This window comes from Chionomys nivalis, chromosome 3 (genome assembly GCF_950005125.1).
Source record: "Chionomys nivalis chromosome 3, mChiNiv1.1, whole genome shotgun sequence".
NCBI classification, from domain to species: Eukaryota; Metazoa; Chordata; class Mammalia; order Rodentia; family Cricetidae; genus Chionomys; species Chionomys nivalis.
Window position 1 is genome coordinate 6,797,936 of NC_080088.1, and position 18,509 is coordinate 6,816,444.

General features: G+C 44.6%; 1 protein-coding gene across 3 annotated transcripts in view; it reads right to left on the reverse strand.

Moving 5' to 3' along the window:
* Itsn1 (intersectin 1) overlaps positions 1 to 18,509 on the reverse strand; it is a 184,744-nt gene that overhangs the window by 112,627 nt on the left and 53,608 nt on the right. For all 3 annotated transcript variants that reach the window (XM_057765118.1, XM_057765117.1, XM_057765119.1), the window contains exons 4-7: positions 18,062 to 18,125; positions 8,688 to 8,848; positions 2,097 to 2,276; positions 603 to 699 (exon numbers count right to left, since the gene is read on the reverse strand). In XM_057765118.1, the coding sequence (XP_057621101.1) occupies positions 603 to 699; positions 2,097 to 2,276; positions 8,688 to 8,848; positions 18,062 to 18,125 (502 nt within the window). The remainder of the gene's footprint in view (positions 1 to 602; positions 700 to 2,096; positions 2,277 to 8,687; positions 8,849 to 18,061; positions 18,126 to 18,509) is intronic.

Genomic DNA, 18,509 nt, shown 5'->3' on the forward strand with positions numbered 1-18,509 from the left:
AATTTCATAAAAAATTAATAAACTTTTAAATGATTAATACAAAATCATTCATTGGCTCTTCTAGCTCCCCAGAGTCTGTTTTAGTCCATCCAATTCTATTTTCTGGTGCTGGTGGTGAACACTGTTTCTTGGATGTGCTAGGTAAGCTCTCTCTCTACCACAGAGCAGCACATCCAACCTGTACTACTGCATTTTTGTTGAAAAAAAAAATTAGGAAAATGGCATGTTCTTGATTTTTCATCTCAGTAGTAAACAAATTATAAATTCTAATGAAGACACTATTAGCATTGCAATTAAACAAGGTAGAGACACTCAGTGGTTTAAAGCACTTGCTGCTCTGGTAGAGGATGCAGATTCAATTTTCAGCACCCATGATGGTTCACAGCCCTATGCAACTTCAGTTCCAGAGGATCCAATACTCTCGACTAACCTCTGTAGGCACCAGGCATGTGGTGCACATACATACATACATGTACATACATGCAGGCAAAACATCAAACCCATAAAGTAAATATTAAAAAAAAATAACATGAACAAAATTCATTTAAAGGGAATTAAATAGTGCCTTAACTAACTTTTCCATTAAAAACAAGCACTCTTACCTGGCTACATCGAATGATTGTGCCTTCTGTAATTTAGTGTTTAACTGAGACCCTGGACCAGATCTGCTGAAGGAAGAACTCTTTGGCAATGTGGCTGCTGTAAATATTATAAATAAAATATGTAATAAAATATTGAATATTTTAAGTCTATAAAATAAGAAATTTTTCTTATTTAAAACATCTAAAGCAACAACAATCCTCCTCTTTCTCCAGCGTAAAGCCACAGCCCTTTACTCTGTCTCCTGCCTAGATGCACTTGTCCTAGAGAACCCCAGACCGAGCTGTAATGCTGACATCCATAGAACTCTGCTCTCTATTGAACATTTAGTATCACATTTCGTAGGTACTATTCCAAGTCATTGAAGTAACGACTTAAATATATATATATATATATATATATATATATATATATATATATATATATATGATGGCACTTTCTTACCATCAAGGGAGTTAAATTATTAGTTCCAGGGGTAGCAGCCAAGAAGTCCCAGGCTACCCAGTCTTGCCCAGAGAACTGTGGGAGGGGCAGATTTGTGTGTGATTCTCATTTGATCTGATGAGACCCTAACAAGCCCCCCACCCTTCGGTCTTGCCTAGTGTCTTGGTACACTTGCCAGAGCACAAAAGCAAACAAGAGAGAGTGTGCGAATTCACAATTCCACTGCAGCAGCCCTCACGTGAAGGCTGCACAGGACTAAGCTAACAGAGGCTCAGTAGACGCTACTCTCATCTTCGTAAGTGCAGGTCACCTCAGGTGCAGCATCAGCAACACAATATAAAGTCAAAACATATGCTGCTTACACTACTGAATTTCCTCAGATATCCCCAAACAGCTTTTTATAAGATTCCCAAATTGCTATAAATTCATTACGATTTGTTAGGCCAAGGCTATCTGCATCTACACTTCATGCTTTCTTTTAATTATAGGAAAAGACTTTGAATAACGTCTCAAAATGAAATTAAACCAAGAACAAAAATAACTACCCCCTTTCCTTCAGTTAAGTGTTTAATACTGTGAGCTTAATATACTTGGCCATTAATTGACTTTTTCCCCATTCTGCCCTGTCCATTCTGCCTGTTTAAAACTCACAATGCTCACTTTTCCTCACCATGGAATTCTGTCAAAGGATGGGCTTGTGTATTAGCTGCTCACAGCAGTTAAAGAACAGAAGTAACCGATACATGAAAACACAAAATGTTTAGACACTGCTCAGACTCTATTGTCCATGAAAGGAAATCATGCACTTGGCTTTCACTGTTGGGCTCCTCTTTGTCTACAGAAGTACCCAAGTTCTGCAATGACTTTCCCTTCTTCCACTCTTAGCATGTGCCATGTCATATACTGGGGGGAATGAGAATCAAACGGAAGAATTACAATCCCTTTCTCTGTAACGAAATATCATTTGGATGTAACTAGAGAGTAACGAGATAGCTAACAAGGAAGAACAGCAGACTGTAAGTGGTGGCAACAGGTCTACTGGAGGCACGCACCAGGATGAGCGAATGCAGGCAGAGGCTGGATGACGGGAGGTGTCCCGTTGGCCAGGGGAGGCACTGCTGCTGGAGGAACAGCAGACACTAAGGGTGGAGACATTCCAACAACGGGGATGGAGCCCATTGGCACCGGAGCAACAGCTGTAAGTGGCGGCATGCTACCAATTCCTCCCATACCTAGAAGAAAAAAGTCCACGTGAACGAGACTCAGTCAGTCACGTGGTACCGCTCAGCAACATTTAGCCTAGTACTACCGGAGGAAGGAATCCTGGTCGCAGATGCAATATATCCCTACATAGAACAGTTCCAGGGTTGAGAGGACAGCTTGTGGTACAGTGCTTGCTTGGCTAACACACACACCCTCAGGCTAAACTGCTGGAGAATACAAACATTTATGTTAAGAACCACAGGGTCCTTGGATTCTCTTGGTCGTGTGGCCCAGTTTCAACAGTTCCTCTATGACCCACAATTTCTTTTGGGGAACAACACCGAAAGGACAATATGCTCAGCTTGTAGACGATTTATCAGAACGAGGATAGACTTCGGGTTTGATTCATTTTTGTGTGATGTTTTTATTTATTTGCAAGTTCTCATAAAATAATAAAATTTGCCAAAAAATTTAGAAAGAACAAAATAAAGGTACCAAAAATAAAGGGGAATAAAAAATCAGCCATTTTACCTGCATTTCCAATATATGCTGTGCACCTAGAAGTAAGCAGTTAATGAGAAGTACCTCCTTTGAAGTATGCTCTGACCAATAAAAGAAGACCATTGGAACTAAAACACATGCTCTTACCTATTTGTCCCCACTTTGACAGCTCCATGACTTTTCTAGGGTGAGATATTCTTGTAAGTACAGCCAGGAGTGGTGGCTCATGCCTATAATCCTAGCACTGGGCAGAGGCAGGAAGATCAGGGGTTCAAGTCCAGCCTGAGCACACGAGACACTGCTTTAAAAATACATTGACTAAGCGTCTATATTACTAAGCTCGGTACTGAAGCTCAAAGGTCCTCCTCTGGGCAATGCAGTCTTTCCAGGTTGGCTCTGTCGCTGCTCCACTGTTCTCTGACATCTTCCTAACTGACCATTATCAAAGAACACACCGTCTAAGTTCATCATGGACAGTTCATATTTCAGGTCTTCCCAAGAAATTCTGGTTTCCTATAGCAAAAGAATGTTATGTCCGTGATCTGGGGATGCCATGGTTGCTGGGACCAATCATTGTTTTGAGACCTTTCCAGAGGAGAGACGAAAGACAAAGGTAGGTAGGTGGATGAACAGACAAAAGAACAGACTGAAGACTGGCATACTCCCAGAGACCTTACAAGCGGGCCAAGGTTTGTCTCTGCTCCTTTGAAAAATCCCTTTTTCAGGACATTAAAAATCTTTGGTTCATTCTTTCCCTGAGAATCCTGAATATGTCACTCAGTTTTCTTTTGCAACAATGCACTGCTGTCAATGTCTGAAACTAATCTATTTTCCCTTACAAACCACGTGGTTTCCTTTTCTGCATGTTCAAAATAGTAGAATTTACCTTAGGGTTAGTTCTTTCAGGTTAGTACTATCAGACATACCCTTTCAAATCTATTTCAAGATAACAGTCCTGAATTCATTTTACACTATGCTTTGTTCCCTGGTGGGAGATTCTTCAAGAATTCCTACCCAACTTTTTAAAAACTTCAGTAGCTGTCAATTCTTTTTTATATCTACTGCTTCATTTTCTTCTAATTTTAAAAGGATAGCTCAGCGGTTAAGAGCACTGACTGCTCTTCCAGAGGACCCGGGTTCAATTCACAGCACCCACATGGCAGCTCACAACTGTCTAAAAATGCAGTTCCATGAGATCTGACACCTTCACACCAATGCACATAAAATAAAAAGTTAAAAAAAATTATAAAATATAAAAGAATAGTATCTTTGAAGTTGCCTACAGCTTCGCCTTTGTTTCTAGAATAAAGGTTTGTTGTTCATTCTTTGCTGAATCCCGCCACCTCGCTTCTGGGATGTTCAAATCCATTTAGGTTGGTGTCTGAAGTCCTGTATCAGGTCCACAGCATCCTGTAGTTTGTCTGAACTGGTGGTATCACCATCAGCAGGGCGGAGTAACCTCAGCTGTGCGTGGTTTTCTAATAATAACTTGGTGTAGGATGATCAGGCTCAAACCTTTCTGTCGCTTATTTGTATTAAGTCCCGCTTTTTGAAGTTTCCGGTCTCTGTCCCACGCCCACCCCTTTCTTCTGCACTTCCCTCCCTTGTCTCTCATTCTCCTCATTTATCTGACCTTGGGATGGGCCTGCTCCAGAAAGGGTTGAGGTGAGCTGGGTTGTTTTGTTTTGTTTGTGGTACCAGAGATTAAACCCAAGACCCCAACATAAGATGAGCCAGTCTGAGTAGGGGGTTGTGGAATCCGGACTGCCCCAGATCATTCAGGCCTTCTGCAGACAACTACTGTTTTGCTTCTCTTTCCAGACTACAGCCGACAGACGATTTTCTCCCCGCCTCCTGTACTGTGGCAGACTTAGGTGGCTCTATTCTGCGTGGATCCTTTCTTCAGCTTTTCCTGTATGCTGTGTGGCAAGTGTGAGTACCTGTGTGTTTGCACATGTGCACAGGCAAAAAGTCGAGAAACATTATTCACTTTCCTAAGGCAGGGTCACTTGCTACAGCAGGAGTTTGCTTGCCTTGTAGCTAGCTCCTTGTTCTAACAGTGAACAGGACGTCTGTACCTTTTAAATGGGGCTCTCAGCCGGCAAGAAGCTGGAGCAGGATCAGGAGCTGGATGCCAGTACTGGTGACACAGTATGGTCCAGATGAGCCTAGACTACCAACTGAGATCCCTTCTCAAAAAATGTGACACGGTTATTGTCCCTAGGCGATAGGACAGTAATTTTCACACTCTTAATTCTTTTTGCATTTATAAATTAGTATCCATTACTTAAACATGAGGAAAAACTCCTCTCAACCCCCTATATGCAGTGGGGGGTGTGATATGAATCCAGCTCCCGGAGCAAGCTAAACCATATGTTTTATTACTGAGCTACACACCAAGCAGAGCTCTTCATTTGGGAAAAAAAATACTAACAATGTTTATAGGTATAGAAAGTACAACAAAGGGAAGGAGTTTCCAGCCTGGGCATAACTTTAGTATTTACAGACCAGTAAAGGGTCGGTTTATAGGCCATACCCGCCATCAACACTTACCACACATCATACCTGAAGCAGGTAAGTTTATGTCGACATATATCAACATGCATCATGCCGATGCCGATGCCGCTGCCTCAAATTAGGCTAACCATGCTAAAACAGTCTAAGTCTTTCAAGACTTTTGAAAGATTGATGCAGGCAAACTTCCAAGACACCTTGTCTCTAGAACTACAAATTCTTCATCTTAAAGAGAGGAAAGTAACCTTGAAAGTGATGCTGAGAAAGAAAATCTTATAATAAATGTCAAACTTGTTACTAAAAAGACTGCACAAAACTAGTTAACAGTTAAAAAAAATCAACTGGAAAGCATCTTCCAAGTCTCCAAATGTTAAGCTCTTCTTACATCAGAGTTTCCCCAGGCTGGCCTTACATTTGCAATCTTATCTTAGCACCTAGAAGCTGGTATTATAAGTCTGTGCCACCATGTCCAGCTCATTTATTACTTTAGCCCCAGTGTAGACCTGAGACAGAACACCTGCCTAGGGCGGCAAGACCCAAGCCTGATCCTGATCCCGACAATCCAGCAAGGCAAAGCAAGACTACCCTCCTCTCATCAAGTGGTACACTGTCTGTTGAGACGGGTCCGTCTCTGTGCATCTCTCAATGGCCCGGAACTCACCATATAGGCCAGGCTGGCCTTGACCTCACAGCAGTCCTCCTGCCTCTGCCTCCCAAGTGCGGGGACTGCTGGCTAAGGAACTATTTTCTACCTAAATATGTTTATTGGAGGCTGAGCCTGGAAGCCATCACTTCCTATGGTGCTTACTCCTAATTCTTGGAATTCTCCTGCACCGCTAGAATTCTCCTTTCTACAGTGCTGGAGCATCCCAAGTGGCCAGCCGCCATCTCCTCTGGTCCCCTTCTGGTCCCCATGCAGATACTCACAGGGTGAAGGTCACTGAGCAGCCCACGCATCAAGCTCCATCAACACTTTCCTCCCCTCCTCTTGCCTCATCTCAGGAACAACTGCTCATGCGGTTGCTCACTCACTTCTCCCGGAAAGACTTCCCTGGCTACGGTGACCACTCTCCGCCATGCTCCTTAGCCTCCATTTGCAGAGCCTTTCCTTTGCCACAGCTCTCAATGCTGCACCACACCAAGCTTTGGTTCCACATGCCCGCACCACACTTCCCACTAAGACACTGACCTCCCTAACACTGGGCTGCATTCCAAACCCGCCTACCGCACTTGAAGACTCAATGACAGCCTGTTTTACTCCTCTCCAAAAATAAGCACACAAGGCTAATACAAGCAGGCAAGTACCACCATCCAAATCTAAATCATTCTTCCCACTGAGCTAGGAGCGAACTAGAAATACCAGTAAAGACTGACTGCGTAAACTGGATGGACCTTTGTTCTCGCAGCCTTTCTTACGCCCTCGGGGTTCATTTATCTTCCTGGAATCATTTAGGGAAAATGTGTATGTTGCGAGAAGCAGGTGAGAAGACCTAGGCTGAGGCTGGCAGTGTGAGGTTCCCTCGGTAGCAGTGCAAGCACTAAATAAATGTATGACACTAAGCAGTGAGCCCAGAAGTATGTCAAATAGAACAGCAGAGAAAGGGAAAACAAAGTAACAGAGAAAGAACTGCACATAGTTTAGGGGAAAAAGAAATGGGGCATCATTGTTCAACAGATCCTTTCTTCACCTTGCAGAGTCCAAAACAAAACCAAACATACCCCAGCTGTTTTAACACATAAGTCCTGAACAAAAGTTAGCAGCAAGCACCTTCAGGGACTCACTGCAAAGCCCACTTGCACGGGCCAGCTAACTGCAGGCTGAGTACTGCAAACACAAATCAAGTTGGTCGGTCTGGGATATCACTATGCTGTTCACTTGCACTCCTCCTTGTCTTTACTCATGCATAGCTTTGTGTTTCTTCTCATAGATCCTTGTCCTGTTAACCTAAAGATCTCCCCAAGCTCACGCCTTCCTCTTAGAAAAACCAGCTTTGTAGCCAAAGGTCCCCCAAAGAAAGACAATTTACAGTATTATGATTTGAATTTATAATGTCCCTCATAGGCTGTTTTGAATGCTTACTGGTGCTATGTTGAGAGGTTTTGAACTTTTAGGTGCCAGAAGGCACTATGCAAGTTTCCAAAGGAGGGAAGCCCCAACAGTCCTACCTGACTATAACCCACAATACAATAATGGTGAGTGTTGGCATGGTCACTAAGGGTGCATTAGTGGCCCACATACATTGATGGTAACCAACAACTCCCTAGTTGGATTTCAGACCCACTCAACAAAACAGAAATCCTGAGTGGTAATGGAAACGTAGCCGACTACCCAAGTCAAGTCAGTCATGGATCTTGGAAAGGACCTACAATGTCACTTACGAACTCAGCATAATCCCTAACTACATTCTAAATATTTATACTCCTCCCTCAGGTGAGTGTAGTCTTCATCCTCATCAAGGAAACTCTCTCGCAACAGAGGGAGACCATTAAAGGGGGAAACCATTATAGAAAACTACAACCAATCAAAAGGCAGAGCCTTTTGTGGAGCCTGGTCACAAGAGATCCATCTAATACAGCTCCAGCACCTAAGGCTCAGGGACCATTGCAAAGGAGCAAGCAGAAAGATTCTAAGAGTCAGAGGATCAGGGAGATTGCCATGAAAGTGTCACAGGAAATATCAGTAGATACACTCATGAAGTCTCACCAACATGACTGCCCAAACACAAGCTGAACAAAGACACTAACAACAGACATACTAAGTGGAAGGCGGGGTGGGGGCAGGAGGCCTCAAATCTACATAAAGACCTACAGCAACTAAGAAATGCAGAAGACACAGTCTTCCCCAGGGAAGAGTAGACAAATTGGTTATCCAGTGAGTAGTCCTGAAAACATGCATACAAGTAACACTACTGACTGAGCAGGTTATATTTACATATTTAGAGACACACACACTCGCACACACGCACACACATGTAACAATTAGTGAGAAAAAGAGGCAATGAATCTGAAAGAGAGCGAGGAGAAGTGTATCAGAGGGTGGAAGGAAAGGGAAGAGGGAAATGTGATCTCAAAAGAATTTTTAAAAAATTAAAAAGAAAAAAGAAAGATATCACAATCCAAGAGAACTATTTATATACAAGGAGAAACAAAGACTCTGAAAATCCAAATGAATATGAAAAGCAAGAGACAGAGCGCTGGCCCGTTCCTTAAACCCAGGTAGACTGAACCTCTCCCACTGTAACGACCTCTACCCTCAGGGTCGACGTGGACAGCATTACTTTTCTGAAAGCTGTCTTTCTTTTTCTTTTTTCTTTTTTAAAGATAAAACTACACAGAATTTCATTATTTCTGAGGGGAGAAAAGGGAAAATATCCATTTTTAAGACATACAACAAGATATAGGAACCAACTAATTTTCAGACTTACCAAATGCTGGTGCACTAGAAATAGCGACTGGCTGCTGCTTCATGACAGGGGGAAGCGCAGAGGGGAGCTGATATCCTTGGAGCTTCAGTTTGATAAGCTTCATGGCTATGGAAAACTCCACTTGATCCATTCTTCCGTCGTTATTCATGTCAGCGAGTGCCCTGCAAACCGGCAGCACAGACTCAAGACAACTGGACTACAAAAGCATCTTTCTCAACACCACTTCCTCGGGCACAGGCAAAGTAAGTGGCTCCTGTGCTCCTACAGAGAATAACAAAGAGTGAGACGTCTCTACCAAGCCACGGGGTTTGGGGGCGGGGGCAGGGTAGAAAAGCCAGCACATTTTATGTGATTATGTGGTACCTTGTACTCTGTTATTCTTTACCCAGAGACACTGAGGAACTTTCAGCCTGAATTTGATGACTTCTTACATTTTAAGAGATTTCATTTTAATAAAAAATGTTCTAAAATCAGATCGGGGTGGAGGTGACACAATTCTATGACAATTCTACAAACAACTGAACGTGTCACGTGAATGATGTTGTAATTAAATGTTATTAAAATGGGATCTGGAGAAAGTCATTTCCAGAGACGCTAAGTTAAATCCACTTCCTCCGTGGGGCTCTACATCCACGGGAGATGGCATGGCATGCGATCCCGTTCTGGGAAAGTTCTCCAAGTCAACTGCTTTAGAGCCCTGCCCTGCACACTCATTGTTGAAGCTATGCTTGGGTGTGTGCTTACTGTTTCAAAACGACCCTCAAGCATCCACGGCCCATGTGGGATTTGTAGTGAGTTTTCAAAGACCATTTTCTCTTATGGAAAAGGAAGCGAAAGGCAGGACATGGCCCAACCCAACTGTGCACACTCATGAGAATATGAAAAACACTTTAGACTTCTTTTACCCACAGATGAAAACATGCAGTGCAACCAAAAGCATGTCCTGCAACAAAACATGCAGCACAACCAAAAGCATTTTATTGTCCTGCAACAAAAACTAAAACTCCCTGAAAATAGCATGGCTGTAGAAGCCGGCAGTCATTCTGGAACATACAGATCATGGAGCAGGAAGGAGCATGACGGCAGCTCAGACAGGAGCTCAGACAGAAGCTTGGGCCCTCTGCAGCCATGACCCTCACAAACCACAAGTTTCTCTGCTCCTGCGAGCCTGAGCTCCACTTTCCTGGTGCTTCCTGTGCGTTCGGATTTACTGTTCTGCAAACAGCTTGCTTCCAACCTTTCCCGACTTCCTGGTGAATTATACTTCTGTTTCCTGTCAGTTTAGAAGCATTCCCTATACACAGCATATTAACTATTTTACTGCAAAAAGGTGAGTTTTAGTCTATTGATTTTGTGTGGATCTTTACTGTGTAGAAATTATACACTGTAGACACAAAGTATTTATTTTATCAGCTTTTAACTTTTCAGTCTTTAATTTGTTTTGTTACATTTTGTTTGTTTGTTTTCAAGAAAGGTCTCTCTGTGCATCCTTGGCTGGTCTGGAACTGGCTCTATAGACCAGGCTCTCTGCTTCTGGAGTGCTGGAATTAAAGGTGTGCGCCACCACATTCAAATCTTTAGCCTAAATGTAATTCAGTGTTATTCACAATCACAGCACTCTTCCGGACACATACCACACTTTCAATCAACCCCTGTTCTCCACTCACTGAACTAAAATACAGGCTGCTATGCTCTCAGTGTTCTTATGATTTCCAGATTAGCTTTCTGAAACAACCCAGGTCTGCTTCTCCTTTTAAAGGAATTGCAGCATCAGCATGAGCACCTTCATAACAGACAGGCTTGTAAAGGAGGAAGGGTCTGGAGGCGCGTACTTGCAGTTCTCTTGCAGGGAGGTGGAGGCAGGCAGCTCCGCCCCTGGGCTTGCTGACCACTGACCTGAGCCTCACTGGTGAGCCCAGACCCCAATCAAAGACCATGTCTCATGAACAAAAACAAAATGCAGAAGCTAAAGAGATGGCTCAGCTGCTAAGACTGCTGGCTGCTCTTGCAGAACTCGGGTCCACTTCTCAGCACCTACATGGCTGGGGACAGCTGTCTGTGATTCTAGTTCTTGGAGGAAATCTGAAGCCTTCATCTGACCTGCTCAAGAACTGCACACATGATACATGATGTACTATATACATGCAGGCAAAACAATCATACAGATAAAAACTTTAACAAAAAGAAAAAAGCTCAGGACACAGGTTAACCTATAACTCCAGTTCCAAGAAAACTGATACCTTCTTCTGGAAGCCCCCACACACACGTCGCATATGCTCACACCAACATATACATATATACACACACATAAATAAGATAAAACACCAAGCCAGGCAATGATGGCACATGCTGTTAGTCCCAGCACTCAAGAGGCAGACGGATCTCTGTGAGTCTGAGGTCAGTCTGGTCTTATAGAGAGAGTTCCAGGACAGCCAGAGCTACACAGAGAAACCCTGTCTTGAAAAAGCAAACAAACAAAAAACCCACCAAGGTGGACAGTTCCTAAGGAACAGCGCCCAGAGTTTACCTCTGGCTTCCACACAGACGTGTGCACCCATGCACCTACGCACCCATGTGCGTGCACACACACACCCGGGAGACGAAAGACGGCAGGCCAGTGAGTCACTATAGCGTGTTTGCTTCTGCACTATATATACACAGTAGTTTGCTCAGCAAGGGAAATAATACCTATGTCTTTCAATTTCTTCTATTCCCTTTAATACGACAGACAGTATTTTCTTCCTATATCACACTTTCTTCATGCAACTCATGAAATTTTATTGACAGAAGTATTCTATGGAATTTCATCATTTTTACCAGACTTGTAAGTAGCTTATTTCCCTACATTTCTATTTCTTCAGGGTTTATTTTAAGCATGGAGTATTTTAGAGTCAGGTGTATTGTCACTGGTCTGTAACCCCAGGGAACTCAGGAAACAGGTAGAAGGATTAAGAGATCCAGATTATCTTTGCTACATCAAAAATCCAAGACCAACCTAGGCTATATAAGACCCTGACTCAAACAGACATATGAATTCTTACTAGTTATTTATGCTAGATTTAATTATCTTACTAAATGTCTAAGCATATCACTAATACAATAACCTAAGTGGAAAAACAAAGAACACGCCCTCTCTTTTCCCGTATTTCTAGCAGTTTCAGCACCGGTCGTTTCGACTACTGAACGCATTTGCACTTGTTCTGAGTTTAGAGAAATGGATTTAGTACTTCACTGGTTAGAACTACGATTCTTAGTAGTGACTGTTGCTAAGCAGTCTAACTTACTTTATTTGCTTTTAAGACAGAGTTCTGGGTAGGGCAGGATAGCCTGCAACTCACCACACAGAGAATGTCCATAAACTCCTGCTCCTTCAGCCCTAAGCGCTAGGATTACAGGCTCTGAAATGCCACGGGGCGCGTTTTAGATTCATGAACTAGTCATCGGTATTATCATTGCCTCTTCTATGTTGTTCAGGAGCCCTGCTGCTGAGCCATATCCAGTCACTGGAAGAAAGGTTCCTGTGTTTTGTTTAGTTTTGCTTTTCAAGTCTCACCCCACATCTGCCCAGCCGATAGTGAGCCTTCCTTTATCTGTTGAAACAAACACCAAGGCTGACAGAACTGCACAATTCAGTGAATCTCCTGCCTCTGGTCCTGCTGTCAAACACACACTGTGAAAGTCACTTGCTTGGGTTTGCATCTGTGTTCACGCCAGGACCCGGTGGCCATTGAGCTGCTCTGTTCTGCAAAAGTTTTCAGATTTAAAAGATAACAATAAGGTGACAGTCCTTCCTTCTTCTGCAAAGCATTTTTAACAAGCTCAGCTATTTTAAATGCTTTACAGGGGAGAAAGAGTCCGCTCACAGCAACACGCACACTTGATTTACGTTTAAATAAAGAGTCAAGCAGATGCCCACCCTCTACTCCTCCTGAAGAAAGTTGTTGCCAGAGACTAGAAACATTTCAATGTGAGATCCATGGGGTAAGGGAGTTTTTTTTTTTTTTTTTTTTTTTTTTTTTTTTTTTTTTTTGGTTTTTCAAGACATGGTTTCTCTGTAGCTTTGAAGCCTGTCCTGGAAATTAGCTCTTGTAAACCAAGCTGGCCTTGAACTCACAGAGATCCGCCTGCCTCTGACTCCCAAGTGCTGGGATTAAAGGTGTGCACTACTACCACAGGTGAGAAGAGACTTTTTAAATAAGAGTTTAATTAGAATAATTTAGTGCTTCTTCTTCTTCTTTTTTTTTTTTTTTTTTTTGGTTTTTCGAGACAGGGTTTCTCTAGTGCTTCTAAACCTCTTTCCACTCCCTTGGGTAAGGAGAAAGAAGGCAGGCGCCTAGCACAGCTGTAACATCTAGCTGAACGCCCAGTCTACAGTTCTCAAAGATATTCCCTTAACAACCAAAACTATTAAAAAATCTCCAGTAACAGAGAACCCAGAGGGAGTTCTGGAAATACAGCTACTCGGCAAAGTTCAGCCCTCTACTCCTTCCCTCTTGGCACCCGACACAGCAGAGCCCCGCTGCCTTTCTACAGCACTGCTCAAGACCTCTGGCAAAAAGAAAATACTTCGGCTCTGACATCCTTTTCATAGTCAACTGCAGCTATTTCTCCAATGAGCTCTGCACCAGTTCCTCCCAAAGCCTGTAAATCTGGGTAATATTAACATCAAATCTAGAAAACTTCAGAAGTAAAAACGCAAGCTAAACCCAGCAAGTAACTGCTGCACACTGAGACTGGAAACTGACTTTGAAATCGGAGATCAGCCATGTATCAGAGTGGTGCCATATAACAAGAGGCGGGTGAGGAAGGAGCAGAGATGCAGACACCCAGTGTGGTGACTGAGTGGTAAATGCTGCCTACAGTCTCCTGTATCTGAATGTTTGGTCTCCCCCGGCAGCCCTGTTTGGTGAGCCTGGCATCTCAATGTTTGGTCTCCCTCGGCAGCCCTGTTTGGTGGGCCTGGCATCTCAATGTTTGGTCTCCCCCGGCAGCCCTGTTTGGTGGGCCTGGCATCTCAATGTTTGGTCTCCCCCGGCAGCCCTGTTTGGTGGGCCTCGGAGGAGGTATGTCACTGGGGGTGGGCTTTGAGGGTTCACAAGACTCCTCTGTGGTCTCTTTGCTTCCTGCTTGTGGTCAGGTGTGAGCCCTCAGCTGTGCCTGATGCCATGCCTGGTGCTGGCTGCCAGGTTTCCCAATGTGACGGTGACAGGCTCCTGTTGTCAGCACAAAATACACCCTTCCTCCCCTAAGCTGCCTTATCATGGTGTTTTATCACAGAAACAGAACTACCAAGTAACTATCACACCAATGGTACACTTTTCTTATTTTCTTCTACAAACAAATCATACACCACTCAGACACACGGCTGGGAAAATTCCTACAACTCCACATGGAAGGAAACCACATAATCATTTACTTAGAGCCAGCAACTCCATGCTTATGAATTGAGTCTGAAGGTACATTTCCAACGACATAAAAACACACAGCTAAGAGCTACTCATCACAGAATTATCTGTAATCACTACATTATCAGCAATCACAATGCACAGGAAATGACCTGCCTGAGGAAACACGGGACACGGGATAGAAGCACTACCGCACGCCTGACATCACGAGCTGTAGAAATGAGGAGATGAGAAGACGGAGCGGTGTCGTGTCCCCAGAAACTACACCTAAGCACAACAGTCTATGTTCCGTGCCTGCTTTTTACCACGACCATAGCCAACATGACAAGGAACAGCGATGTCAGCGGGGAGACGGAATGAAGAGCGGACCGCGAGGACTTCTCAGTATGCCCTGTGTACAATGCTACTTTCAGACCTTGTTAATGAGACCTGCAGAGGTCTTCAGGAGGTCGCTGCTCCACACAGATGTGTCACAGGCTACTCATCTGCCATTTGGTGCCCATTAAGGCCAAGCAATAAGGAGAATTAAAGCAGTGTGGTCATTTATTCAATAAAAACATTAAGTATGGGCGCACCCGCTACGGTGTGAGCACTAGGAACTAAAGACAGACCAGTTCTCTGTCTTTTCGTTTAAAACAAGTCAGATATGGCTACGACCAGAGAGAAGGGCTGGGTTTGTGGTTCAGGGCAAAGCCCGTTCTCCAGCATGCTCAAGGCCCTGGGATGGAGACTTCACCACTGAGAAGTGGAGCTGGGACTGGGAGAGGGGACAAAGTCATCAAAGAGCATATCTCTGCAGGGTGACAAGACAGTGAGCAGTTATGTGGGTTCTACAACTCCAAAAAGGAGAAACACCATTACAGTGGTCCCAAGGCGAGGAGAGACCTGCCCTGTGAAGAACACAGGGCTCAGCTTCTGGAGCAGAAGCTGTGGGAGAGAAGGAGGGGAGGTAAGAGCTGGGAGGAGACAGCAAGAGCTGGACCACACTGCAGATGCTGTGGGAGAAAGGGAGGGGAGGTAACAGCTGGGAGGAGGGGAGACAGCAAGAGCAGGACCATACTGGGCTTGAGCATTCAATGGCGGCTTTGGGCTTTGGAGAATTTTAATTAACTGATTATACTGTGTATGAGTATTTGCCTGCATGTATGTATGTATGTGTGCCATGTACATGGCTGTTGCACTCAGAGGTCAGAAGAGGGCACTGGATTCCCTGGAACTGGAATAACAGTTGTAAATTACCCTGTGTGTGCTGGGAATTGAACCCAGGTCCTCTGGAAGAGCAGCAAGTGCTCTTAACCACTGAGCCTTCTCTCCAGCCCCTTAATGGAGAGTTTTAAATGTCGGTTTCCAGAGGGGCAGGAGTTCATTTTTAAGGCTGATCTCATGCAGCCCAGGTTGGCCTTAAACTCCGGAGCCTCCGGATTTTCTAGCTTCAAGGTGCTTTGAATATAAGCAGGCACCATCATGCTGCTCAGTGTGGTTTCACTTTTTAAAAAAGTGATGTATTTTGTGCATGTGTGAACATGAGCACCAGCATCTTTGGAGGCCACAGGGCTCAGATTCCTTGGTGCTAGAATTACAGGCAGTTGTGAGCAGTCCAGTGTTGGTGCTAGGAACTGAACTCAGTCCCTCTGCAGCAGCTCTGGAAAGCAGTTGGAAATTTCACGAAACGAGACCTGCTAAGAAGCTGAGCTAAGAGAAGTAAGCTGCCTTTGAGCCCGGCTCCAATACCCATTTACTCAGTAACTCACAGTGGTACTTAACTCTTCAAGTCTGTTTTAAAAACTGTCACGAATGACAGCGTTCCCATTCTTACACTCATGTGTTTCCCTGGATGGACTCTGCCACAGGCAATCCTCGTGGCTCTGATCTGAGGAGAAAGTGAGTTCTGCATCTGGCCTGCCTCCTGTCTCCAGGTGGTGCTGGCTGTAGGGCTAATGAGCAGACTATCTCAGAAGCCGTTGCGGTGTTTTGTAGAAAGTGTATTCCAGTTAACTAGTTCCTGGACCCTTGAACTATGACCTACTCAATCTTGGGAACTGCGTGTCTCCACAGTCGGATTTCCAGGGAAGACTCTGATGAGGAAAGCTGGATTCTCTGAAGGAGTTAGGTTAGAGTATGTAATGCCAGATTACAACAATAGCCAACAATGACATCGCTCCTAGAAATCGCCCTCCCAGGAAGGAACGGGAAGGAAACTGGCAGATACCGTTTTGGCAACTAAAATATTTAGAATTATTCCCATCTCACCCTGGTGTTAAGAAGAAGAGGGCAGAGAGGACAGACATAGCCCTGTGATCTTTGCTACTTAGGAGGCTAAGGAAGGAAGACTAAAATTCAAGGCTACTCCGGGCAGCTTAAGCAAGGCCCTGCGTGAGAATAGGGCGGCTTATTTATTTATTTATTTATTTAGGTCTTTCAACACAGGGTTTTTCTGTGTGTGGCCCTGGCTGTCCTGAAACAAACTCTGTAGACCAGATTGGCCTCAAACTCACAGAGATCCACCTGCCTCTGCCTCTGGAATGCTGGTATTAAAGGCGTGCGCCAGCACTGCCCGGCCAAAATAAAAATTTAAAAGGTGGGCACACAGGGGCACAATCCGACATGAGCACTTGGGCGGCACGCCTTCAGGGGCTGGGTTCAATCCCCAGTAGCAAGGCTTCCGGTCTCTGTCTTCGTCCCTGTGTGAGCCCCAGTGTCAGGACCACAGCCCTGGGCTAGCGGGCCTGGTGGGACCAGGGCCTGGTGGGAAGACGCTCCACAAGTGAGACCTGTGTCGTTGGTTGTGTCATCAGACAAGCACAAGTCAGTGCGGGAGCCCTGGAAAGCAGGTTCTAGAGACGGCCTTAATGGAGGGAACCCAAAGGAAGCCTGTGAGGATCCAAACAGATGGCACACGAGTGCATCTCAATTCTGACACCCTAGTGAGTGGACACAGCTCCTGAGCCCGCTTGCCGTGGCTTCCTGCACATGCACTTCCTGTCTCTCGGAGCCTTTACTCCTCTACTCGAATGGACAGTTAGAACTGGAGTAGTGTCATGGAAGCAAGCTCACTAGTGGGAAGAAGGAAAGAGACTGGCACCAAAATGCTGACAACCAGGAAAAAAGATGGCAGGCAACCAAAGGCAGCACAGGACTCTGGCATTATTGCCTTTCCATCTGGAGATACCCGATACAGCAGTGTGTATGTTATATGACCCAGTAAGTAGCTGAGAAGTAAAGTAGGGTGGAAGACCCAGTCTCTGATGTAAGACCTACCTTTCTGAGTTTTCTTTTGACGGCCTATGATATGATGCGTCAAGCCACACATTAAATCCATCATGTATAGTTTTTCTGCTAATCCACTCAAGTTTGTAAAGAAAATACAAACATGCCAATTATCCAGATTAAAAACCAAGATCAAAAATGGCAAATAAATGTGCCCAATAGCAGAGACAGAAAGTGCTACACCTAGGACTACAAACTCCTTATTTATATCAAGTGCTCTCCGTAACACCAACACACTCAGAGCATGGAGTTACAGTCCTGGTAGGAGCCAGCATTGCCCCCAGAGCTGGGACCCTGGAGCCCAAAACTGTACCTGACAGCCTGCTCTACTCAGACTCTTCAGCAGAAATCAACACTTGCTCTGCACTGTACGAAGCACCAGTTCTTCTAGTACTACTAATTCTCCAAGTGAAAGGGAAAGACTTCCATAGAAGGGAAGACGGGGAGCACACGACTGAGTGTGAGTGACATGACGGAGCCAACACCGATGTGGGAAACTACCCAAGTCTGGATGTCCCGGTTACAACTGAATGTCTGTGCACAGTACACCTCTCAAAAGGAGTCTCTGAGAAGAAGCGACAGGATAGTCCAGGCTAGACCTGCACGCTCTTTCTACGTAAGAAATTGTTTTTCCAAACAAATACAGAAAGACAGTGTTTTATTTTATATTTTATATTCTGCTCATACAAATGTTCAGCTTACCATATCTGCGCTAAGACAGGCTGAGGTAACCCAGATTGGAAAAAAAAGTTCCTTGCTTGATCACCTGTAAAAAAAAGTGGGAAAGGTCTCAGGAAAACAGAGTACAGCAAAATTCTACAGTTATTGAGGAGGCTGCTTATCCTATGAACACAAACGACCCCTCGGGAAAGGTCTGAGGTCTCTAATAATTAATCCATAACAAACACCTGACTCAGAACTTGAAAAGACCTGGGTATTTGCTGGGCAAGACCATCCACTTGAGGCTGTGGTTAAACAAGATGAGCTACCCAAACCGCCCCCAGGCTGATGCACCTGAGAGTCCTGGAGAGCGCAGAGTGGGACCTGGTGAAGTCTGAGGCCAGCAGCGGAACCTCAGTCCTGGTGAGCTATATGAGCCTTTCTGTGTTAGCACTTGATCTACAATAAGAGTAGCATATAACAAGGCACA